This window comes from Nanorana parkeri, unplaced genomic scaffold (assembly GCF_000935625.1).
Source record: "Nanorana parkeri isolate BGI_ZX_2015 unplaced genomic scaffold, ASM93562v1 scaffold129, whole genome shotgun sequence".
Lineage (NCBI taxonomy): Eukaryota > Metazoa > Chordata > Amphibia > Anura > Dicroglossidae > Nanorana > Nanorana parkeri.
The window spans coordinates 1,345,705-1,371,395 of NW_017306397.1; the positions used below are offsets into that span (position 1 = coordinate 1,345,705).

At 40.9% G+C, this 25,691-nt stretch overlaps 1 protein-coding gene across 2 annotated transcripts in view; it reads left to right on the plus strand.

Moving 5' to 3' along the window:
• Nucleotides 1-24,307, plus strand: part of SLC2A2 (solute carrier family 2 member 2) — a 39,553-nt gene extending 15,246 nt beyond the window's left edge. The window contains exons 4-11 of one of the 2 annotated variants that reach the window (XM_018553756.1): nucleotides 540-664; nucleotides 2,231-2,346; nucleotides 3,906-4,068; nucleotides 12,860-13,047; nucleotides 14,744-14,848; nucleotides 20,587-20,688; nucleotides 21,534-21,737; nucleotides 23,913-24,307. In XM_018553756.1, coding sequence (XP_018409258.1) covers nucleotides 540-664; nucleotides 2,231-2,346; nucleotides 3,906-4,068; nucleotides 12,860-13,047; nucleotides 14,744-14,848; nucleotides 20,587-20,688; nucleotides 21,534-21,737; nucleotides 23,913-24,104 — 1,195 coding nt within the window. In that variant the 3' untranslated portion in view covers nucleotides 24,105-24,307. Of the gene's footprint in view, nucleotides 1-539; nucleotides 665-2,230; nucleotides 2,347-3,905; nucleotides 4,078-12,859; nucleotides 13,048-14,743; nucleotides 14,849-20,586; nucleotides 20,689-21,533; nucleotides 21,738-23,912 lie in introns of both variants that reach the window. The other variant, XM_018553755.1, reaches the window with a different exon arrangement.
• The last annotated feature ends 1,384 nt before the right edge of the window (nucleotides 24,308-25,691 follow it).

Below are 25,691 nucleotides of genomic sequence, written 5' to 3' on the forward strand. Positions count from 1 at the left end.
AATCTACTTTTTTGAGGTTGTGGATTTGGGGTTCTTGGGGTTTTCATGAGCTGTAAGCCATAATCATCACAATTATGACAAATCGCGGCTTGAATTATCTTGCTTTGCATGTAATGAGTCTATCTCATATATTAGTTTCACCTTTTAAGTTGCATTAGTGAAATAAATGAACTTTGCACGATATTCTAATTATTCGAGTTTCACCTGTATATTATTTGTACATGTTCTATGTGTTATTTCCATGTTTGACTTGAAATACTTCATTTAAGTTTCATAGCTGTATTATGGGGAAAGGGACAATAATGATAATAACAACAACAATAGTATAAATGTAATAGCCAAGCATGTAAATGCTCAACATTATGGCTGAAAAATATTTGTAATCGTCATACATGTGCTTAAGACATGTTTTTAGCACATGTATGATTGATTTATTCATAGGCATGCTCCCTGCGAAACAGGTTTATTGCTATGTTAATAATTTTCTATTCTGGCTCCAGTAAAGCCACCCTGATAACAGCTCTGCTTTTGAATTTTAGAATTAAAGCCATGATGGCCATCAATACTCTTTCAGTTATTGGAGCACTGCTGATGGGGCTCGCTCCATTGGGTCAAGCTCACGCTTTGGTTATTGCAGGCAGACTTATAACGGGGCTTTACTGCGGTAAGTGAGACCATATATAGACCTTTTATGGGCATGGGTAGCATGTACTTACTGATTTGTTTAGAAAGGTTTAGAAGACTGTCAGAAGACTGCTTTATCTTTTATTGTATTCTCCACCAAAATAAAAGATTTCTACTGTTTACAGCTTGAGAAAAATACTTTGAATCCGAATGCCTAACCACAACTATTTTTCAAAATTTGTTAGCATTTTTGTGCTGATGCACTGTATCCTAGAAGTGTTAAAATGCCTATGCTTCCTCAATCTCTGCCTATGGTTGGGTGTTGGAAGTTCTCCATAGATTTCTATGGTCCCTCATTTAAAATGAGGGACAGCGGATGGATGCCATAAGTGTTCTCCCAAACATTATATCACTTAAAAAGAACACTGTTTTTGTTTGATCACTTTCAGATTCACCAGTTGGTGTTTGCAGATGTTGCAACAAAAGCTCCTGACCATGCAACATTCAGTTAATAAATAATGTCCTTGTTTATAAGACTTTCAAAGTAGTTAAGCACTAAAGAGAAAATTGAAAGTTTATTTCCACAACATGGAAAATTTGTTTTTGATGTACAATTTTAGAGATCACTTCTTTTTCATTTTTACCTGCCAGTTACAAAAAAACAGTACATACTAGGGATGTACACTGAGTGGCCAGTTTATTATGACCACCTGACGTTTGTAGGCAAATGAGCTATAATTAGCTATAATTTCGCACTTAAGTTGCTAGAGGGCTAGACCAAAATACACCTCATACTTCATAGTAAGCTTGATTAATGAATGTGTCTGAAATAACACATATTGTATTGCATTGCCATATACCAACCAACAGTGGTGTAACAAGGGGCAGTGAAAGCAGTCTGGCACAGATGCAGACAAATCGAGAATGTCCAAGGTTTCCTGCTTGGTGATTCTGATAGCATAATTGAGCTGCTGTACAAGAGGACTTGAATGAACTGATCTCCTGCATAATTCCAGTAGCAATGTCACTCAGCGTAGCCACAGCCAGCAGTGCAGGATTAGAGGAACCTCTTCTCTTTCAGGAAAGAAAGCCGATGGTCTATTATCTGAGCTTCCACTGACAACTAATGTAAGGGAGCCTCTGCTAACCACCAACGTAGGATGGCAGAAGGGCACTTCAACACTGACTACCAAAGTAAAGGGGGACTACATTGACCACCTGTGTAACAGGAGCACTTCAATGACCACCTATTTCAGGTGTTATTTCTTTACTAAACACAAATTATCTGTAAGCAGCTATGTACATTACATACACCTGAGTGCTCCACTGTCTACATTTTCTTTTTCTGTAATTATTATTGAACTGAAAATAAGTTTGTCATATAGAGGTAAAATGTGTAATAACAATAATTTGCAGTGTCACTGGTAATGACTGGAAGGGCCTAATAGTTATGGGTAACACTCATGTTTTTTCTTTCAGACACCTTTATTCATGAAGCCCTTACTTAATATAAACAGTCAATATACTGATATCATTTCATATCATTTAAAGTTAAAAAACATAATAAATGAATAAAGTGGGTCTGTGTTCCCTTGTATTATTCTAGGACTGACAGCAGGACTTGTGCCTATCTATATTGGAGAGATATCTCCAACAGCACTAAGAGGAGCTCTGGGTACCCTGCATCAGCTTGGCATTGTCACAGGAATTCTCATCAGTCAGGTATGCATGAACAACTGAAGTAGATAGATAGATAGATAGATAGATAGATAGATAGATAGATAGATAGATAGATAGATAGTAGACCTCTCAGTATTTCAGTGTTATGTTAAAATATCATGATGGAGCCATTCTGATTATCTAATATACTGTGTAAACCAACCTATAAGGTTAATAGTAAGAAACCTCTTTTGAAACAGTTGACTCATGGGTGAAGCCAAAACCTTAAATAAAAATGTGCTGGCATTTTAAACAGGAGAGATGGAAAGCCAAGTTGGATCACATATGCCAGGTGTTTATACAGTCCAGCATGCAATCTGAAATTTCATCTAGTCCGGATTTATCAAATTTGGGGAAAATACATATGCATGATACAATGTGTGAGGGAAAAGCCTACACTTATATGGTCTGAAGCGGCCAATTTGCTGTGCATGCCCACACCTGATCTTCCATAATTGTTTAGTCGTTTCCTGGAAATAATAAACACTGATAACACATCACATCAAATAAGTAGTTTTCTGTATGCAGCTGACTGAATATATATTTGTTCAACATATAAATGATTATAAACTTGCATTAGCTAAGCAAACTGGCTGTACTGTACAAGTTCATTACATGTAGTCTGTGTTTTTTTTATCAGCCAGTAACTTATAATTCTCAACGCTGCTGAACCCTGTTAAAAATAGTGTGAACTGTAGGCTACTCCATGGTAAACTAAAAATTAATGTGTGTAGCGTAGACCTGTGCAAATTTCTCATGAAAGTCTTACCTACCCTCACCGCTCTTGTGATCATTTCCAACAGTTGAAAGCAACTCCACGTGTTTTTGTAATCACCAACTCTACCCCTCCCATAAGACCATGGTGAAAGAGACAGCCTAAATTCACCAGCTTTTTCTTATCATAAATTTATGTGCAATCCATAAACAGAGTTTCATGCATTGTTTAGTATGCAATGGCTGGGTAAATGGTGGGGACAGAATTGGGATGCAAGAAGTCAGCATGTCTCTGTACTTACACAATCTTGACATATGAAGTTTGCATTGAGTTGTTTGATCAATCTAATGTAATGTATGTAGAGTACAGTGTATGTAATACACACTATTGTATAACCTGGGGGTACCTAATCTGGATAAAAATCTGTTAGCCAATGGAAGTTAGAAAGTGTAAAGTGGATAATTACCCTATTACCAACCATCACTTAATATCTATGGGTATCTTTAGTGTAAGAATTCCCTGGAACTTTCATTTCTAGTAACAGTGGTAGTTTAATAGCTGATATACAAGTTTTCTTGTCCTCTTGACCACTTATTTTAAGTTTAGTTTACAAGATATATATATTTATTGTGAATAATATATGTCATAACAGTTTATGTGTAGCAAAAACTCTTTTTGTTTGGATAGATTACGGAAAGGTTACATCCTCATCCTACATCGGGTTATTTTTTGCTGTCTGTGACCTTTTGGAGAGATTTCCTGTGTGTCTGACAGCAGCTTTAATTCCGAACAAGCAAAAGTGACTGTCATTCTGTTTTGATGTAAAAACCTTATTATTTTTTCTTAGGTTGCTGGACTAGAATTCCTCCTGGGCAGTGCAAAACTGTGGCCTGTCCTCTTGGGACTTTCTGGTGTACCAGCAGTTATTCAAACTGTATTACTCTTCTTTTGCCCAGAAAGTCCAAGATATGAATTTATTAAGCTCGGAAGGGAAGAAGCTGCTAAAAAAAGTAAGTCAAGCAACGACAGTGATATGTATAATGGCAATGTCATGTTCTTATGAATTATTACTAGACATGTGCAATTCGTTTTGTTCCGAATCGAAATGCGGATGAAAATTCTGAGATTCGGATGTATCCGAATTCCAAATTACAGAAATAACTAATGCAAACAAATCCGAATTTCCGATTCCGAAATTCGTTAGCGGTAGTCTGGACAAAATTTTGTTTGTTGGACGAAATTTTGTTGCAGCCAAATGACATTAGAAAAAAAAAGAGGAAAAAAAAAAAATGTGAGGTTCCCCCCAATTAATACCAGACCCTTTAGGTCTGGTACGAATGTTAGGAGGGACAACCCCCCCAAGTTAAAACAAAAAAAAGTGCTTGGGGTTCCCCCCGAAATCCATACCAGGTCCTTTAGGTCTGGTAAAAATTTTAAGGGGGTACCCCCAGCCCCAAAAAATTGGAAAAACGTGAGGTCCCCCCCTAACATTTCTACCAGACCCTTGATCCGAGCACTGGCCCGGCAGTGCAGGAAAGGGGGGGCGGACAAAAAAAGACAAAAAAGGGGGAACGAACGAAACTAAATTTCGTCCAAATAACACAAAATCCGAATCAAAACGAAACGAAAATAATTGTTTGCCAGTGCATATGTCTAATGATTGCAGTGTAATGTCTGTAGTAAGTTACTGTATGCTGTGTAGAATTTGGTAGAGGGCTAAATACAGATGCGATTATCTGGAGATATTGGTGAAAAGTCTGTTAAGTCAGCTTAGGTGTATCCAAACCCAAGATGAAAAATGGCATACATTGCTTCTTACCAGTCCTTAGATGTGACAGCTGCATTGGGGTTTTTTCCAGTTTTTAATAATAAATGTTTACTTTATTAATATTTAATACACATTAAGAACATTACAGAAACCAATATCTAAAAATCCAAACAAATCATAATACCACAACAAAACACAACACACATCATTGCCACTTCACATCGAAGCAGTTCACATATTTATAAACATGGGGGTACTTCCAACTATTAATCATAGCCAGCACAGACCATTCCCAAGAACCTTCTAAATTGAATCCCCTGCCATAGCATCTACAACTAAGAACCCTACTGCTCCAAGCCGAGAAGTGGACTACTTCCACTCACACACACCAACAAGACAAACAAAAAAGTGTTTTTATTTATTTTGCGTGTGAAGGTTCTCATTCATCCAGGTCATGGTATATCTGTAAAAAATAAGTCAATGCAACTGGACTTGAAAAATACAGCAAGTCCAGTTGCCTTGACTAATTTTTTACAGATATTTTATTCACTTTATTTTCACCTGGTGATCCAGCCAGTAACACAGCTCCTGTCCTAGGATAGCGGCGTTGTCACCCTACAACAGGAAGTGTATTAGGACTACAGAATATCTCCCAACTCTCCTCATCTCCATCCTATAAGGAGGAGGGTTTTCTTATCAGCTGCCCCAGCTAATTTATCTTAAAGTTACACTAAACTCAGGAGTTAAATCTTAAAATTGTATTAAATTGCCTTCAATAGTACCCTAACTATTAACATAAATGTAGCTTATCTGTGTACCACTCAGCTATAGGTAGCTGTAGATACTTAAATCATCTCTGGATTCATGCTGATACTGTCCTTTCTTCTGAGGGGTGGCTACTTTGGTTACCTATGGTTCCTGTGTGTGTTGTAAAGTATCCACCGCTCCAAGCTCACTCCCATTTTAGACTACAATCTTAATACAAAGTAGTAAACTAAATATGAGATTGTAGTCCATCACAGGAGTGAGCTTGGAGCGGTGGGTACTTTACAACACACACAGGGACCATGAGGAACAAAAGAAGCCACCCTCCAGAAGGAAGGACAGTGTCAGCACAAATTCAGAGATGAATCTACATGAGATCTACAGCTGAGTGATATACAAATAAGGTTCAGTATTGTTAATAGTTAAGGTACCTGAATGCATTTTTAAGATTTAACTTATGAGTTTAGTGTCACTTTAACAACCATTGTTTGAGATTTCAGTTCACCTCACAGGAAGTTACAAGACATGTAGTTACATTTAAAATGTCTAATTTGTCAGCTATTATATCATGAACACTTTGTTCAACATATCTATATTAAAGAAAATGAGAGATTTTAGAGATAAGAGTTGTTTTCCAGCTAGAGACTAGTGGCTCCAGATATTCTTTTATCACTGTCTATATATGTGATCCATGAACTCTGGTTAAAAGTTAACAAAGATAACATGTCAATACTAAGAAACCAAACCTATAACTTAATTACACAAATATATTGATTAATCATGGCAAGCATTCTCATTCATAATCCTCTAGAGGTCTGTGCACACAAGAATGATCAAATCAGCTGAGAGGTTTATAAAGCTGAACTTAGGCCCCGTTCACACCAGGGTGGTTGCGGATCAGCGCGTATTCCAAGCGGATTTTAAAAGGGTTGTTTTGGGTGTTTTTAATTGCATTTCAGCACTGAAATGCAATTAAAAACGTATAAAAACCGTGCTGAACAGTGTTGTTCCATTGAAAGCAGTATGGAGTATGGAGAATGGAGCAGTATTGAAAGCAGCTGATCAGCGCAACAAAAAAGGGTCAGCCAGCAATTCGGGTGGGAGGCGGTTCGGATCGCAGATCCCATAGCAATGTATGGGATCATGCATGTCGGCGGATCCGCACGGGCGAACCGCCCTGGTGTGAACGGGGCCTAGAAGTGTAACTGCAATCCTGAAACCCCATCCCAACCCCTTCCCCCGGTAGTCTTATACTTACTAGTCCCCAATCTATCCAGATATTAGCAACAAGGCCACATAGACTTGCATGTACATGGAATCTGCAACAATATTCAATTCTACTGAGACTGGTACAAGTCTAAGCTTGTTATCCATGGTGTTCTACAGAATGAACAAGAGTGCAGAGCACGTGCGTGCTACCTGTTTAAGACATATTGTCAGAAGCTGGATACAGTGTGTGCATTGTATCCAGCGAATGAAAGGTTGTGCTATGACCAATGCAGAATACCACCAGCTATAGAAGACTACAAATCCCATAAATTATACTAGGGATGGACCGATATCGTTTTTTCCACTAGCATGTATCCGGCTTCCCAGGCAATCAGGAAGCTGGGTGGCGGGTAATGACATGCCGTCTGGCTTCTTGATTACCCGGGAAGCCGGCTCCATGCTGTTTGGCTGACTTGATGCTGATGGGATGGTGAGTGATTACCCACCGCCCGGCTACCTGAAGCCGGCTTCATGTTCCCTCGCGGCACTGCCAGTTAGAGGAAATCTCCCTCTGACTGGAAGTTCCGGTATCAGGGGTACTAGTATCGGTGCATACCTACATTATACAGCAATGCAGAATAATATGAAGCTACATACTCTGTGTTGCTCCAGGGTGGCAGCCTGATGTCTCTAGTGTGTCAGGTGGGCACAATACTTGTAAACTTTGAATTGTGCATTGTTTTGAAAAGGTAAAAACCAAAGGAATGCAAAACTGTAAATAGGCGACTTAAAATATTACAACATACTTGCATTGTAATGCGCCGCAATGTACAGTAATGCGTTGCGTTAGAAGAAATTAGTCATGTGCATATTTAAGATGTTAGGATGTGTTGGCAGCCCACTAACTTTTAATAAGCTGCCTTAACGCAACACACCTTAACACGTGCCATACTGCAAACTAGCAGTTTAGTTTTAGACCTGTTCGTTTTTGCCTGACTAGGTGTGCATTGGCAGCTCATTTAAAATAAATCAGCTTATGCAACGCATACATCCTAATGCAAGTACTATAACACACCACAACACAGTGGGGTCTATTCACTAAGCTGCCGAGGGCAGCCGAGTGAATGACCGATATGCGGCTGCGACGTCTCAGTATACCGCGTGCTGTAGCTCGCGGTATACTGAGCTTTGGGTCACAGGAGAACGCTAGTTTGTGTCCTCCCGTGACCCTTAGGAGAACTATGGGGTGTATCTTGCAGCTGTTGGAATAGTCCTGGCGGAGTGAAACTGCTGTGCATATGCTTCTAAGATGTTGAATTTTAATGCATGCGCAGTGAATAATTTGTACAATACCTAGGTTTTCAATCTCAAAAAATTTCAGAGTTACCCTTGTATCCATGACAATGCCTACTGCTGCTGTCGGGGTAAAATAATTGATTAGAAAACCTGTCCTAAACACTATTGCTTCTCCCAGTGCTGGCAACCTCTTCTCCCTCCCTTATACTGTATATCCATATATTTTTGTATGCTTTATAGTAGGGATACACCAATACCAATAATAGTATTGATATCGGTGTCGATACCGAGTATTTGGGTGAGTACTCGTACTTGCCCAAATGCTCCAATGCCTAGCCGTATACTTCCTGTATCAGGAAGCCGGCCAATCAGGAAGCCGGGCGCCGCGTAATGACGCAGCGCCCGGCATTCTGACTGGCCAGGAAGCTGCCTTCATGCTCCCTCGTCATCTCATAACGAGGGAGCATGAAGCCGGCCTCCCGGTCAATCAGGAAGCAGGGCGTCTCGTCATTACACAGCACCCGGCTTCCTCATTGGCCCGACCAGATGGCTCCGGCTGGGTACCGGAGAAAGGCCGCGTTCTGGAGAGGCCCCGGGAGTGACAGGCTGGACATACCAAGGTATGAGGGGACAGACTTTCTTGTTAATCGGGAAGCCGGGTGGCGAGTCTTTACACGCTGCCCGGCTTCCCGGTTAATCAGGAAGCCAGGAGGTGAGTCATTACACGCCACCTGGCTTCCTGAATGGGACTTCTGTTACTCGGTAATTGGTATCGGCGAGTACCGAAAAAAAATTATCGGTACTCGTACTCGGTACCAATATACCGGTATCGGTGCATCCCTATTTTATAGAATACAGTACATGTTTATAATATGCCTTCAGCACTCTAAGTACCCTTTACCCTGAAGGTGGTTGGATCATAACTGTACATCCAACATTTCAATGTTTTTGCCCAAATATATTTTCATTCTAATTAAGAAATTCCTCCATCTATAGGCAGACAATAGGCAAACTAAGAGCATTATTTATAACAAAGAGGAGATATCAGCATAATACTGCAGAGAACCCTCTATGATAGGAGAGCCTAGTCACATGACTTTGACAGGTCATGAGTCTGGGCTCTCCTACTTCCAACACTTTTTTTTCTTACCAATTTTTTAAATATGCTAAGAACATTTGTAAAGAACTTTACTGTGCTTTATAAATGTGCCTTTATAAAAACAAAAGCAGCAGCATGGAACCTTATGTGTATGTGGTATTAGCATAATAACTTTTTACAACTTTCTTTTTTTTTAAATGAGACCTGTATCAGCCTAACACATAGGCTGCCATTGTTGAAGTCTTCTAGCTGCATTCTTGTTCTGGGTCAGTTTTGAGGAGACAAATGGCACTGGCATTTTCAGAAGGAGGTCAATAATGGCAGATTCCATACATCTCTCAGCACATTTTAGAAAGATTTTTTTTTTTTTTTAAATATATATATATAACTTTTTTATGTTCTGCTTTTAAATTTTGGATATAATAAAATGAAAATGGCCAAATGCATAAGACAGTGATTGAGTATTAGGTAAAAATCTGTCAAAAAACTTCCCCCACCCCATGACTATGTCAAGCACTGGCACAGTATGAGCTTGTATGTTTTAATGCTGGGAATACCATTTAATACATTATCAAACTAACAGAGCAGATTATTTTGTCTAGATTTTGCTTGTGTGGTTAGCAAACTTTGCTCCACTGGAACTTTGCACATTTTCATTCATTAGTGCAATGAAGGAAATTAATTAATTTCATGCTCTGGGAAAATAGTATATTATAAGGGTACATATGCAGGAGGTCAGACTTCAGATGGAAGTTAAACATACAAAAAAGCAAAAATATAAATTATATTATACCTACAGTTTGCATTAGGATTACAAAGAAACTCAAAAAGAAGAGCTTTACACCATATACAGTGTTAGCGTGACTCATGCCATTCCTCTTGCTATGCCATCTAACAGTACCAATGCATATAGGCTTTTGTAAACTATTTATTTATCCCTTGTCTCATGCTACAGCTCTCTAGAAATCCCTAGCTGTGAAAACTCAGACTGCAAATCAGGCTTTTGAAGGCAAAATTTACACAGTCTATTTTGGAACACCATCATCTCACCAATCCTGGAAGGCTGGAACTATTATTTGTTTTCTATTGGCTCAGGTCAACCTCCTAATATTCAGTTTTTAAAGTGACACTAAACTCAGGAGTTAAATCTTAAGAATGCATTCACGTACCTTAACTATTAACATAAATGTGGCTTATTTGTGTATCACTCGGCTGTAGAGCCTCAAATCATCTCTGAATTAATGCTGACACTGTCCTTCCTTCTGGAGGGTGACTACTTTTGTTCCACATGGTCCCTGTGTGTGTTGTAAAGTAGCCACCACTTGCTTGCTCCCCTGATGGACTACACTCTCAATACAAATTAATAAACTAAACATGAGATTGTAGTCCATCATTGGAGCAGGCTAGGAGCAGTGGCTACATTTACAACACACACAGGGACCATGGGGAACAAAAGTAGCCACCCTCCAGAAGGAAGGACAGTGTCTGCACCAATTCAAAGATGATTTGAGGATCTACAGCTGAGTGATGCACAAATAAGATATATTTTTGTTAATAGCTGAGGTACATGATTGCATTTTCAAGATTTATCTCTTCAGTTTAGATCACTTTAACTACCTGCTGTCCTGCCGTTGTACTTAAACCGCCGGACAGCGGCTTCTTGAGGGCGGGTGGGCGTCTTTAGACGTCCTATCCCGTTCCGCTTGTGCCAGGCAGCGGGCACGAGCGGGAAACCGGCTTTGAATGTGAACAGCCAGCGATGGCTGTTTACATACAAGCTTTCGGTACACAAGCTGCGTTTGATCTCCTCTTCTGAATGCAGGCAGTGATGTGTATTACATCACTGCCTGCATTCAGTGTCACTCTCCGGTACAGAAACCGGAGAGAAGCTGGTGAAGCAGGTCTCTGCTTCATCAGTTTCTCTGGGAGTACCTAGGTGACATTAGGGGTCTTAAGACCCCTGATGTCTCCATAAAGAGGACCTGCCACTGCAAATTGGCTATCACATAGAGAGCGTGCTTGCGCCCCCACACGCACGTAAACATGCGTCAAGCCCGCCTACGTGCGAAAACGCCGATTACATCCATTGCGCCGCACATGTTACATATTGCTGCGAACGTCGGAATGAGAGCAATAATCCTAGGGTCATTAATCACTGATAACACAAAACTGATGAGCAGCAAAATCTTTTAAAACGTTGGCTATGGTCAATTTTGAGTATGGTAGTTTTTTGCGATTTAACGGGTGCGCGCAATTTTAAAGCTTGACATGTGTGGTGTCTATTTACCCGACGTGACCCTGTCTTTTATATTTTACCAAAAAATTGGGTAATAATAAATGTTTTATAACATAACGTAGGGAGAACAGGTTTTTTTTCAAAATTTCTGGTACTTTTTTGTATTATAGTAAAAAAAAAAACCTGTAGTGGTGATTAAATACCACCAAAAGAAAGCTCTATCTGTCCCCAAAAAATTGTATAAAATTAATTTCAGTACAGCGTTGCATGACGGAATAAATGTCAGTCAAAGTACTGCAGGGCTGAATACTGAAAAATGGCTTGGTCAGGAAGGGGGTATAAACACCCCGGTCAGCAAGTGGTTGCAGCAGAACTCCAGGCAAAATGTTTTTTTTTTTAAATTTGCCATGTAACAAATAGTTAATCTACTGAGCTGAATGCCACCTCCAGGATCACTGCTGTTTCTTTATTATTCACAGTTTAATTGATGCTGGATGGCTCTTGCTGTACATCAGGCACTGACTATGAGAGCTGCAGTTCTCAAACACATAAGCTGTAAAGTAATTTATCTGCCCCTCGTCTGCACTTGTCCTTTCACAGAACACCTTGTACTCCTATTCACAAAAAAAAACCTTTCTGTGAAACGATAAGTAAAGAAGTGTGCTGACAGTAGACTAAGACTTCTGTATATGAGAAACAGAGAAGGCCGGAAGCATAGTGAAAGCGATATTATCTGGCATTTATGAAACTATAATTAATAAAGAAACAAAAGCGATCCTAGAGCTAGCATACACCTCATTATTAATAATTATTTGTTACACAGCTAATTTTAATAAAATATTTTGCCTGGAGTTCTGCTTTAAAGCTAAATAATCAAAGGGTTTGACAATAGTAAATAAAAGATCTCTAGATTAACCATATTGTCTAAGTGATATTTCAGGCAAAACATGATACTTATAACACAAAGCACTAAACTCTGGACTCACCAATAAAATTCAATCTGCTAATCAACAATACAATAGCTAGTGCTGGACCTGAAAGGGAATACAAATCAAAATCAAGAGTCACTTATTAAAAAAGATGAGGACAAAACTGTAATGTTATTTAGAACTAAGCAGCAGACACTTAGGGGTTTATTTACTAAAGGCAAATTGGCTGTTCATTTTGCAAGGGACTTTGCAGCGGAAGTTTGCCTTAACTTGGTGAATGAGGTGAAATTTCACTTTGCAAAAAATATGCTGGAAGTCATCCAATCATAAGCACTAAACGTCATTCACTAAATTAAAGGGAATCTTCCCTTACAACGTGCAAATTCTCTAGCGAAGTGATCAGCATATTTGCCTTGGGTAAATCAACCACTCAGATTAACACTTGGGATTCCAAGGACGTAACTCATTTTTCTCTTTCTTTTCTGTGTTCCATGTACAGTTTTAAAAAACCTTAGAGGAGATTATGACCCATCCAAAGACATCGAGGAGATGAGGAGGGAGAAGGAAGAAGTGGCCAGTGAAAAGAAAGTGTCCATTATACAGCTATTTAAATCTTCAAAATACAGACAGCCACTTTTAGTTTCTCTGGTCCTGCACATTTCTCAGCAGTTCTCAGGAATCAATGGGGTAAGTATTACAAATGTGGGAAATGTTGAGTGCTGAATCCATCTTAAAAAGCACCACATGCTTGCCATCAAATGCATCAAATCCATGACTTTAATGAATTACAACCATATCCATCTAAAATTAAAAGTATTTTAAACGTAAAGCCCATTTCAAACTTTGCAGGGGTATTGTTAAAAAAAAATATGCCGGCAATGTACATTTACATTGTACATCGAGTGGACAGAAACATACGTTTTTTTTGCTAACTTTCCTCTTCACATCCTCATGGTAATGGCCGCCTCTGTGCTGTGCAAGCAATCTGTGTAAATTCGAACTGATCTCTCTGAGCTCTCCACCCCCATTCATTAGTATTCCTAGTGGCATCCCACCCTGGACAGTGTATTGTTTGCAGAAGCAGAGCTGGTGTTTAGTGATCGTTGTACACAGAATCACAGGGAAGGGGGCAGCTGTATACAGCCTGCTTTACAATCTGACCCTGGTGTCAGACTAAATTTTCTGTGGAGAAAATTATGAACTTGTAGGATTCAGGCCTAATAAAAAGAAAGCCTGCAAAATGAGTCATGAAAATGTGCACACATGATATTTGTGTATCACTCAGCTGTAGATCTTCAAATCATATCTGAATTCATACTGAACTGTCCGTCCTTCTGGAGGGTGGCTACTTTTGTATCCCATGGTCACTGTGTTCCCACTCCCGTGACGGACTACAATCTCAATACCAATTAGTAAACTAAACATGAGATTGTAGTCCATCATGGGGGTGGCTACTTTACAACATATACAGGGACCATGGGGAACAAAAGTAGCCACCCTCCAGAAGGTAGGCCTCATGCACACTAGCAGGCTGCAGTTAAGCAGGCTGCATTTAAGGCTGCATACCTGAACAATGCCTGCATCCAATCAGATTGATCAGGTATTTTGACAGCCAGTGAGGCCGACTAGCAAGATACTGAAGCTTGGCCCAGTGGGAGATTCCTCCATCCACACAGCTTAGCGTAGATGGAGGAGTCTGTTGCACTTCTTTCATCTGACCATAGAACATCTGCAGATAATCTATAGGTGTATGACCAGCTTTAGTATTTCTAAAGCCACAAGCCACTATAATTATTTTTTGTTGTTGCCATCTGTATCTTATTAGGGAGATCCCCTTTCACTTCCTGTCATGTTGACTCAACAGAAAGTGAGAGGATATGTTTACAATATAAGAAAATCCCCTCTTAGACAGTTTTCACAAAAACATGGTGTCCCAGGTTTCCCCTCTATTCATGTTGTGGTGGCAACCGCAAATTGTGGATTTCCCTTTACTTTCATTTCTGGTGACATTGGTGATCATGACAATTAGAGAGAATGAACCTTCCTAACAGGGACACAGACAGCAATAAAAATATATAATAAAAACCTGACATGCCTACCAATCCCTCTCCACGCTATCCAAAACGAAAAAAAAAAAAAACGATTTTAGGCTGAAGAAGCAATACAATAGCACTGACACAATCTGCCTGTGAATATTTAGTATTGTTTATAGTGGACAGTACGTTATCTGGTTATAACTAGTCAGCAATACCATAAAAAGAAGCTTCCTTGTGTACAAAGGGAACAAGGGCAAAGTGATACAGTAAGATATTTTTTCATGCAAACCTCCTACACAGCAAATCTACAGTGTACTAAAAATTCAACTTTGTGTTTTGTTTAACAGATTTTCTACTATTCTACAAGCATCTTTACTAAAGCAGGAATTAGCCAACCAGTATATGCAACCATAGGAGTTGGTGCAGTAAACACGGTCGCCACTATTGTTTCAGTAAGTTATTTTGCTGGGTAACTATACCGCTCTTAAAAATAAAAAACATGTATGCCCATTCAGTATAGGTAAAGGAGGTAGTCAATAGAGATAATTTTGTTTAAATGAATTGAGAGGGTTAGGGAACACATTCTAAGGAAGCAATATATTCTTTCCTGTGGGCTGGCACCTTTATTTTGCGGTAAGGTGCGCGATACTGCAAATCACAGTATGACAGTATGCACTAAGGCAACGGACCCAGGTTGCAACCTTAGAGCAAGGTCACGTTCAGTTTTTAGTGTTCTCGGATGCATAAACAGCCCATTAAAGTAACCACAATACCATTAGGGCGTGGCATAACATGCATGTGATAAGACACTTTAGAACACTGCAAAGACATAAAGGGGTCCTTGTAAATCCTTCCAGTATACCCTTGTCATCTGTGCATCTAGGATTAATATTGCTCCTATAATCATGGCATACTTTGCCAGGACCCTACCAAAGAAGGGGCATAGATTTGGAAGGGTCTAACACTTTCTTACTGCTTAATTGCAGCATACATACTCCCAGCTACATCATAGGTGGGGCATATATAGTGAAGATTAAGATCCCTCCGCCTCCCCCCGCCCCCTGCCGGCCATTACTTTTCGGATCTTTGCTGCCTCAGCCCATACCAGCGGGGGAGAGCAGCAGGAATCCGGCCCCCGACCATGGTCGCGGGCCCCATAGCGACTACATCGGTCGTTATGGTGGTAGTTCCGCCACTGGATGGTGCAGATATTGCAGAGATGGTTTGTGCATAATGCCAAGATACCAGTGCATCATAGGTGAAACAGTTATGCTGAGGATACTTCCTGCATAATTCCAGCATACATGGCCACTCAAATGAGGAGCAATTATGATGAGGGTCCACTCGACAGCCTTTTGGGCATCCCTACAGTTACGGAAGCTTTTGATGACATAACTATGCTGGTCATTTAGTAAACCATCAAATGTATCACTATAGCTGTAAATAGCCTTTATTTGAAATGCTGTGTACAGCAATAATCTGCCGAGCATGTGCAGACAACAGCTGAGAAGAGGTTAAAATGTTACTGATTATTTCGCAACAGAGACCTTTTGCAATATTACCCAAGGTAATGGTTGCTAATTCAGATATACTGTGGCACTGAGGCGGACGCAGCTGTCCAGCATGTTGATTAATCTGGGTTAAACAGTGGAGCTGAGTCTCAGGTACATTGCTGACTAGGAGTTTACCTGGCAGAGCAGTGCATTCTGTTTTTTTCTTCTATCCTGTAAGCATTTTATCTGAGCTTACAAGGTCAAGCACAGATCAAATGCTGACACTGACAAAATTGGCAAAGTGAGCTAAGCAGTCTGTTATTCATTACCACAGAAGCTAGATAATAGTTAAACTGTGAAACAGAACAAGAAGATACAATGCAAAATTTACATCTCTTTTCATTCTAAAAATAGGTTAATCCATTTCACTAGACACTCCCTCTGATCCTCAGAAAATAACAGTGTAGCGCTCACCCCCCTGAAGGAGCCGCTGAATATGCCGGGTATTTCTATCCCCCTACACCAATGTACCGCCCAAAATGTGGATCCACAGTAGGGCTGCAGCTAACGATTATTTTCATAATCGATTAGTTGGCCGATTATTAAGAGACTCATACACCTGTTCCAAACTGCACCTCCATACCTCTTTTCCACCACCGCAACCCCGCACACCTGTTCCACCACTGCATCCCTGCACACCTGTTCCACCACTGCACCCCTATTCCACCACTGCACCCCCATACACCTGGTCCACACTGCACCCCCAACCACAGCACACCAACACACCTTTGAACAGTTCTGTAACAGATTTAATGACCAATCAAGATATGAATGTAAATGAGGCAATGATAAATTCAACAATCACATAAAAGGATATTTAGCAACAGGCTAAGGCACTCTGACACTCAGAAGCCGCAGCTATCTGGTACATGCACTGGCGTGTGGGAGGCTAATTGTCTCAAACGTTTCCATTGAGCTAAGTATATGTACCTTTAAGGTCTCCCTTTAACAATGTCTGACCCTCGCTAGACTACTGGCCAGTAGTAGTGTCTTAGGCTAGCCAACGTTGGGGCCCATACTGTAGTGCAGGTATGAAAAACAAGGTGTCCCAGTGGCCAAAGGCCTCTCACCACTCCTAGGTTCAATTGGAAGAGATGAAGTCTGCTAGCAGAAACCGGACGTCCCCTTTCTCTCAAGTTGACTCTGGCGAAGAGGGTGAAGTCATCTGGGTGATATGTATGTGTGTGTGTGTGTGTGTGTGTGTGTGTGTGTGTGTGTGTGTGTGAGGGGGGGTCCCTGTCATGTAGTTCCCTGTATGTTATGAAGCTGTATTAATTACTGTCCACCTGAAAGTATACAATGCCATTATAGAACTAAGAATAGAACATTTAAGTTTATCTATGTTTTATTCTATGTTCTATAAAGGCTTTGTATTGCTGGTACTTTAATACAGCCTCATATCAGTTACAGGGAACTACAAGTTCCAGTTGGACTCGCTGCTTGTAGTTCACAATTAATACAATGCCATTATAGAATGTAGATGAACTTAAAACTTTTAAGTTCCACTAATGGCAGGTAGCCATCATCTCAACTGTCTGACACTGGCTTGTCTCAGTTGAGACAGTCGGAGGAAGCTTAGTGGGAGGCTGAGGCTCTGAAGACAAGCATTTAATTTATTAGAACTAACCCGGTCCCTGTCAGAGGCACCGCAGGTCTCTCTCTGTCTCTGATAATATACGTCAGCAGGTCGCTGGGTCGGGTCCTCACAGCCGATGCCCCCAGAGTGGACCTTTTTTTTTTGCCTGACTGTAAATCCTTTTTTCACCATGGAGCCTGCTTGTCATTGTCCAGCACCCAGCGCCCCCCTCTCATGTCTCGCCCGGGGCAGCCGCACGGTCAGCCCCCCCCCGGTTGTTACGCCACTGGTCAGCAGGGAACATTCCTCCATCCATGTTGTGTATTTTGTATGGTTAGCTTAAAGTTAATCATACACCTATAGATTATCTGCAGATTTCCTATGGTCAGATGGAATAAGTGCAACAGATTCCTCCATCTACGCTAAACTGTGTGGATGGAGGAATCTTCCACTGGGCCAAGCTTCAGTACCTTGCTAGTCGGCCCCACTGGCTGTCAAAATGCCTGAACAATCTTGTTGGATGCAGGCATTTTTCAGGTATTTTGAGAGCCAGCGGGGCCGACTAGAAAGATACTGAAGCTTGGCCCAGTGGGAATTTCCTCCATCCACACAGTTTAGCGGAGATGGGGGAATCTGTTGCACTTTTTCCATCTGACCATAGAAGATCTGCAGATGATCTATAGGTGTATGGCAAGCTTTAGACTAGGGATACGCTTTGGGTTAAGGTTGAACATGAGTTTAAACTGGACACAGCCTATTTGCAGTTCAGCTAACAATTTAACCAGAATTGGCCAGTTCACCCAATCGCCTAAACCTCCAGCTGATGCAGCCAGTTCTGGGATCCCATGCTCATTTCTTTACATTCCAGCAGCGCTGGGGGGGGGCTACCTTATCCAGGCATGCATATAAAGGGAGGGGGAACAAGCATGCATCTTCCCTCCTGAAACATACCAGGCCATATATCCTCAGCATTTGGAAGGCACCTTGAAAGGGGGGCAGGAAGGCAGATGGAAAAAGTACGAATAAATTGTTAGCTGAACATTACGATAGGATTAAGCCGTGTTAACGAGTGAACACATTAGCCAGATTAGCACAACATTGGTTTCGTAGGTTTGCGATCCAGATCATTTGATATAATTATTGCAATCTAGGGATTAGTTTGTAAAGGAATATGTCTATTTATTTTTTTTAGAGAGAGAGATTTGTACACTTTTTTCAACCTTTTTTGTGCATGGTGGATCTGGATCTAGTCAGTGGAGACCTGATTCAGATTGTGCATGCAACTTTGCAGCTGCAGATCATAGAGCGGTCTACTGCTGTATAGAGAAGCTGGAGAGAGCTACAACGGCTCTGCCAGAGCCTCCTTACCGACAGAAAGTGTGGTCTGGCCACTCCACTCTTTATGTAAACACTATGCAGAAGTGGTTTACTAGTGTTTACTTTCACTTCTACAGCATAGAGTTATGGCAGCATCAGGAGGATGACAGGAAGCAGGTACAGGTATCGGGATTAGGATTGCAGGTTTCCAGGGGCAGCAAGCAGAGAATATGGGCACAAAGGTAAAATGCTGAGGCAAGTAGAGCTTCCTGAGGAGGGCTAAGTACCCTCCAGCAGTGAGTATCAGGGGAGACTGCTGGCTGCCAGCAGACACCCGCTGGTGGACACTGGAACTACATGCTTCAAGCACAAGGACCACGCTGCCACCAGCAGCTGCTCTGATTCCTGACAATAACATTTTGCATATTTAAAACATTTGCAATGGTATATTTCTCTACTTTTGCAAGAATACTGATGTATTTGTACATCAAATTGTTTATAAGTAGAATCCTATGACTGCACTGTGTCCCCTTTTAAGGAGGAGTAAGGAGGCTGTCTCATCCAGAAGCCCACTTATTGGCCCTGGTAAGCCTACTGACCATAGTTCAGTAGCCTACTGACCGCAGCGCATTATGTTCTGAAAACGTTTTCTCAGGTGAATCTGCATAAAAATTTGCAGGGTCCACGAATCTGGAACCTGCAGGATTGGACTCAGACACATGATGGTAGCGAATCCGAACCTCATTGCTAATTATAAACAGTACAAAAAAACAGTTTTTTTAATTCTGGATAGAGTTGGGAAGAACTCCTGTTGAGTTTTTAAATCTATCCATTGCTCTGTTAAGCTGGCCATACACTTTACAACCATCGCAAAAGTCTTGCGATGGTTGTAAGCTAATTAAAAGCTTGTACGATCTGCCCATCTTGGACAGGCAGATCGTACTTACGATCATTGAAAGCCCGCCCCACTGAGGGGCGGGCTTCTGATGACTGCAATGCCGCACTGGCAGTGTGCGCTTGCGCACACCGGCACGTTTGGCATCTGTCACCCGAGAACAAACCCGCCGATAATTGTACGATTCTCGGCGGGTTTTCAAGCCTGCGCGGGAGACGAAAGACGTTCGACCGTACAGTAGGAACGGTTGCACGCCTTCCATACACCTGCCGATTATCCGCGATTATCGTACGATAATCGGCAGGTGTATGGGCACCTCTAGAAAGAGGGAAGTGAGAGAAAATCTAGGACACAGACAAAAATACAAAAAATGACAGGAGTTGTAGCCTTCCCCTGCACTTCTAAAAATAGGTTGTCTTTTGAACAGGCTTTAGTTCCTGATCATATAAAAGTGCCATAAGGGCAAAGCAACATGTCAAAGGCTAATGATACCCAAAACTAAAAATGAATTGTTAGGTGGCATCAAATGTATCAGGGCTGGATTTTTAGTCAAATTAGGCTTGTGCCTATAGGATTCACTAGGGGAGGGGCATCTCAGGACCAGCTGTTATTCTGACACCACTACAGCACATAGTCGTGACACAGTGGGCAGCAGGTACAATCAAAGCGCGCAGATCCATTTGCTGCTGAATTGGATTTAAGAACGCTACCCTGCCCCCTACACCCTCCAGAAGGGGTTCTGAATTCCATACAATGTTCAATGGTGGTCTATGTTTTTCTTTATTGTTCACTTATAAAGTTGCTTAAACATATTATTATTAGCTACTTACACCCCTTTTCTTATGCTAGGTGTTTCTTGTTGAGAAAGCTGGAAGAAGATCTCTTTATATGGTTGGATTAGCAGGCATGTGCATATGTGCAATCATCATGACTATTGCTCTAGCCCTACTGGTAAGTCTGGTGTAAATTCCATAAAATTTCACGCAATGGGACAGGACAAATGAATGGCTATGCTTTTGTTTTATTTTTGGCATTTTATACATCTTTATTAAAGTTTCCTTTGATACCACAAGATATCTATGCACACTGTATGTTTGTAAACCTGTAGCAGCATCTTCTGGGAAGAAGCTCTTAAATTAGCATCTTCCATTTTATCTGCTGCATGTTTCTCTTGCATTGAGCATTTAAACAATACAATATACGTGATTGTAATTGTAGACCAACCAATGCAGATGTTTGTTTGTTTTTTAACAAATATTAAATGTACTATTATTATTTATTAAAATAATAAATATTGCCATTATTACTATTATTCTTTATAGTTAAATTGTTATCTTTCTTTGGTAATAGATGTTGTCCATTTTGTATAGGAATGTTTGCTAGATTATAGGGGCTTTCCAGCTGCGGCAGAGAACCATTGACTGCTTTTGCCTTGGTAGAAAATTCCAACAGCAGACGGGGTAGTTAAAATTTAAAATCACAGTTACTAGTTCCGGTAAAAGCAGGAAACTTCAGAAGGTGGTATCTCTTCACAGAGGTTCAAGTTACGGTAAAAAAAATCCCTATGGGCTTGTTTACATGTCAGTTGAGCTGTGTTTTTCTACACACCACAGAACTTGTATGGTATGACAGGGCAGATTTGCCCTGTTTACACAATACATGTGTTGTGGTGTGCAGAAAAATGCAGATCAACCGTCATGGTGTGAAAAAGTCCTCAAGGTCGACAAGTAATATCAACAATATTACTTTAAATTCAAACACTAAATATCATTCTAACTGCTTTTGTTTCTTTATAGTCTACTCATGCCGGAATGAGCTACCTGTGTATGGTTGCCATCTTCCTGTTCGTTGTCTTTTTTGAAGTTGGACCTGGTCCCATCCCTTGGTTCATTGTTGCTGAACTCTTCAGCCAAGGTCCCCGGCCTGCAGCTATGGCTGTGTCTGGGTTCGTCAACTGGAGTTGTAATTTCATAATTGGAATGTGCTTCCAGTACATTGCGGTAAGTATGAGTTTCAGACTAAGTAAACTATTATTAATTATTTCACATTGCTCTATGTAGTTGTACTTTTCTTATTTTACTTGGACCTTGAAAGTGTCTCAAAAGTCCCTCATTTGAAACCAAATCCCTCTGTCCCTTCTTACTCCTCAGTTGTCACTCTCTTTACTCTGATATATACACCTCTATAAAAAATGTATTACTTATATATTAAAAAGTGTAATTTTGCACTAAACCTCAAAATGATTCCATTTGTTATTTGGAAAAGCTAGTGCGAAGGAAAAGTAGTAGTGAATAAAAGTAGTTGTCAGCTTACCTAATCATTTTTTGAGCGTCAATTTGTCTTGGTCTGCAAAATGTGGACGTTGTGGGGATGTCCTTTGCCTACATACTTATTATTCTCTAATGATTTAGGTGGTAAGGCTGTCTAAGTGTACAGGTTTCCCATTAAGCTAAAAGAAGGCTGCAACATACATTGCCAGTACAGGCTGTGTAGCCTTAGTCTGGTCACATAGTAAAGAAAATTGTCTCATTCCTCCCCCCCCTCATTGCTAACTTAATAATATTTTCAAAATCTGAGGGCATCTTCTGGTGGGTGGCTATTCTTTAATCATCTCTTCCATTCAGATATTTAGGGGATATTCTGTAAGGGGTTTGACTGCATAATGTCCTAATCTGATAGGTCTGCATCAGCAGCCAATCTAAAGCAAGCATTGAGTACTCACACCTCTTGGAAAGCAAAAACAATTTTCACAAAGTTAAATATTTTCACTAAACTCCAGAGTGAAAGAGATGCCTAAAAAAGAACTGCTGCTGAAGCACTGGAAATTGTTCTGGGCAGCTTTTTACAAATTATGGTCCTCAGGGATGGAGGGCCACAGGGATGCCAAGAAAGGGCAATGTTTTTAAAAACTCTTAGGGGGTTATTCACATAGCTGCCGAAGGATCCAGCCGTAGCTTCGGCTGATCCTTCGGCCAGCTTCGGCCCCAGGACCCCTTCGGTTCAGCCCGTACAGCTTACGAAGTTGGCCGAGCAGCTCAGTGGCCCCGAAGGCATATGCTTCGGCTCCACTGAGCCGAGGTGAAAGCCGAAGCTGGCTGAACGGCCGGCCATTGGCCTGCTGACAGCCTGTCTGCTGACAGCTGGGCGGAGCCAGCCGTCATCTCACGGCTGGCACTGGCCACTTGCAGAGACAGATCAGTGTCCCTGGTTACCTAGTGACCAGGGGACACTGAACTGTCATGATAGCTTAGCAGAGCCGGCGGGAATATGAAAGCCGCTCTCATGGTAAGCTTTGTCACTGGGGGCTGTGTGGACACGGGGCAAAGAGCTTTGTCACTGGGGGCTGTGTATACACAGGGCACAGCGATTTGTCACTGGGGGCTGTGGTTACTTGGTAACCAGGAGACGCTGTTCTGTCATTAGCATGAGAGCTTAGCAGAGCCGGCTTTCATATCACCACCGTCTCCGACAAGCTCTCATTTTAATGACAGCTGGTCCCGGCAAATAGAAAACAGCTGGGCGGAGCTAGCTGTCACTGCTAACTCCGCCCAATCGTTTTCTTTTTTTTACTTCTTTTAACTGTTTTTCTATTCTGCTCGGTACCACAGAGGTACCAAGCAGAATAGCCGAGCCGAATGCCGCTCAGCAGAATTCGGGTATTCACTCACTGCTATTTTGGCATCTATGAGAATAGGCCGAACAGCAGCGAGTAGCCTGCCGGAGGTTCGGCACAGCCAATCCAGATGTTGGATAGGCTGAGTGAAACTCCTTCTGTACTTTGGGTCGGCCGAACATGCTGAGGCCGACCCAAAGCCACCCAGAGCAAGCCGATGTACAGCTGATTTCAGCCGATATACGGCTGAAATCAGCTGTACAAGCCAGAAGTGAATGCCTGCGGCAGCTTTGTGAATAACCCCCTTAAAGTACAACTCTAAAGTACTTCAGTCATGTGGAGGGGAGCTACTCCATTAACCAAAGCACAGTGCTGGTGCTTAAAATATAGTGCCACCACTAGTTCTCAACAACTAAATAAATAAATAATTCAGCTGTATGCTAAAAAAAATCAAATTAGTACTTGAGTACTCTATAAAAGATGAGTTTTGTCAACTATAATTTGTTTATCGGTATTCAACAGCTAATTTTATTGTTAAATAATTTTTTGTTTTCCCTTTTAGGATGCCTGTGGGCCCTATGTATTCATTATATTTGCAGTACTCCTATTGGGTTTCACCATTTTTACATACGTCAAAGTGCCAGAAACTAAAGGGAAATCCTTTGAAGAAATATCTGCTGAGTTCCGTAAGAAAAAACACGGAGGAAAGAAATCCACCGAGATGGAGTACCTGGGAACAAGTACAGATGCTTGAACAAATAAGGTATATAAATAGGACGTGGACATGGATTACATTTCATAGACTGTTATATGCCAAACAGGGTAAACAGTGGCCAAATTGTTTTTTTAAGATACTTATTTTTGTAAAGTTGAACTTCTTTTGGTAAAACATTTGGTAAAACTTTTGGTAAAACATGGATAATATTTCTATTGTGTGTATATGATGTTAAAGCAGAAACGCCATCTTAATGGGTTCAGCTTCAGTTATAAAATCCTAATATAAATTCACAGGTAAACGCAGTTTCCATTGCGAGCCTTGTGCAGAAACATATATCCTTCCTGGAGATCATGACATATTACAGAGAGAGTGGTAGAAATGATGTGTGTACATCAGTAAGTACGCTGCAGAGAGCGCACACTGGTGTGACAGCACCACTAGCTGTAATATGTTATATTTCCTCTGCGCTTTGCACAGTGCACTGGTGTAACAAGGGCTTAATGATACAGACTGATGGTGAGCCATAAATATATCATATTGTAGGAATTTGTTATATTCTTATTATGTTGAAGAATAATTTATATTTTATGTACACAAAAATAAAACTATACGTTTAAAAAAGAACTCCAGGGTAAATGTTTCTGAACCCTTGCAGTGGGGCTTACCCTCCACTGCAAGGGTTAAGTGCTCATTTTGGTCTAGGCACAAAAATAAAAAAGTTACACTTACCTGTACCTTGGAGCCGGGTGGCTTTTTCAGCCTCTCGCCTGCTCTGCTGCAGCGATGCTGTGTCTTTCAGCGTCCTCACGTCCTATACACCATGTATAGGAAGTGATGACTCACGGGACCTTAGACCGCTGCATCTAGAACAAACAAGCACTTAACTCCTGCTGTGCCAGGGTAGCCCCACTGCAAGGGTTAAGAAAACATTTCCCTGGAGTTCTTCTTTAAAGGGCATACATTTACAATACTTGGCTCTGTGGATGTACAAAGGGTGCTAACACACACCAACCAGGCAGTTATGACCTCTGAGCAGCTTAAAATGCTTAAATGCAAACTGATTTCTGATTGGTTATTGTGTGTTACTACACAATATTAATGTTTGCATCATTTTATTAAAATGGTTAATTTCTTTGCACTTTGCAGTGGAGTTTCTGATATTTTGTTATTGGGGTAAACAACTTCTGACAATTCTAGTTGCCTGGCTCTCATGTTGACTCTCCTGTGATATTACTTTTAGCAATTCACCTGAAATAAGTATGCAGATGAGGATATTTGACTTTTCTCTGACTTTTCCAATCTGCATCTTTATTAGGTTGATTCAGTTTTATATTTTTTTAAGCGTATACATTTTAAAAAATGATGTTTTATATTTGATTTTATAAATGTTTTTACATTTAAACCTTTAGCAAACCACTATGGGTGGAAGAGAGCACAGCAGAAGTACCTCCCTTTTAGACTGCTCCCCTCTAAATGGAATTTCCCCCTGAGCCATCTGATAAGGGATGAGTTCCTTCATCCACATATGTCAATTTCATCTTTAGCTGATAATCTCTGTCAACTGTCTTTCTACAACACTGTGTTAAGGAGAAATGAGAACACATTCAAAAAAGGAGCCTAGAG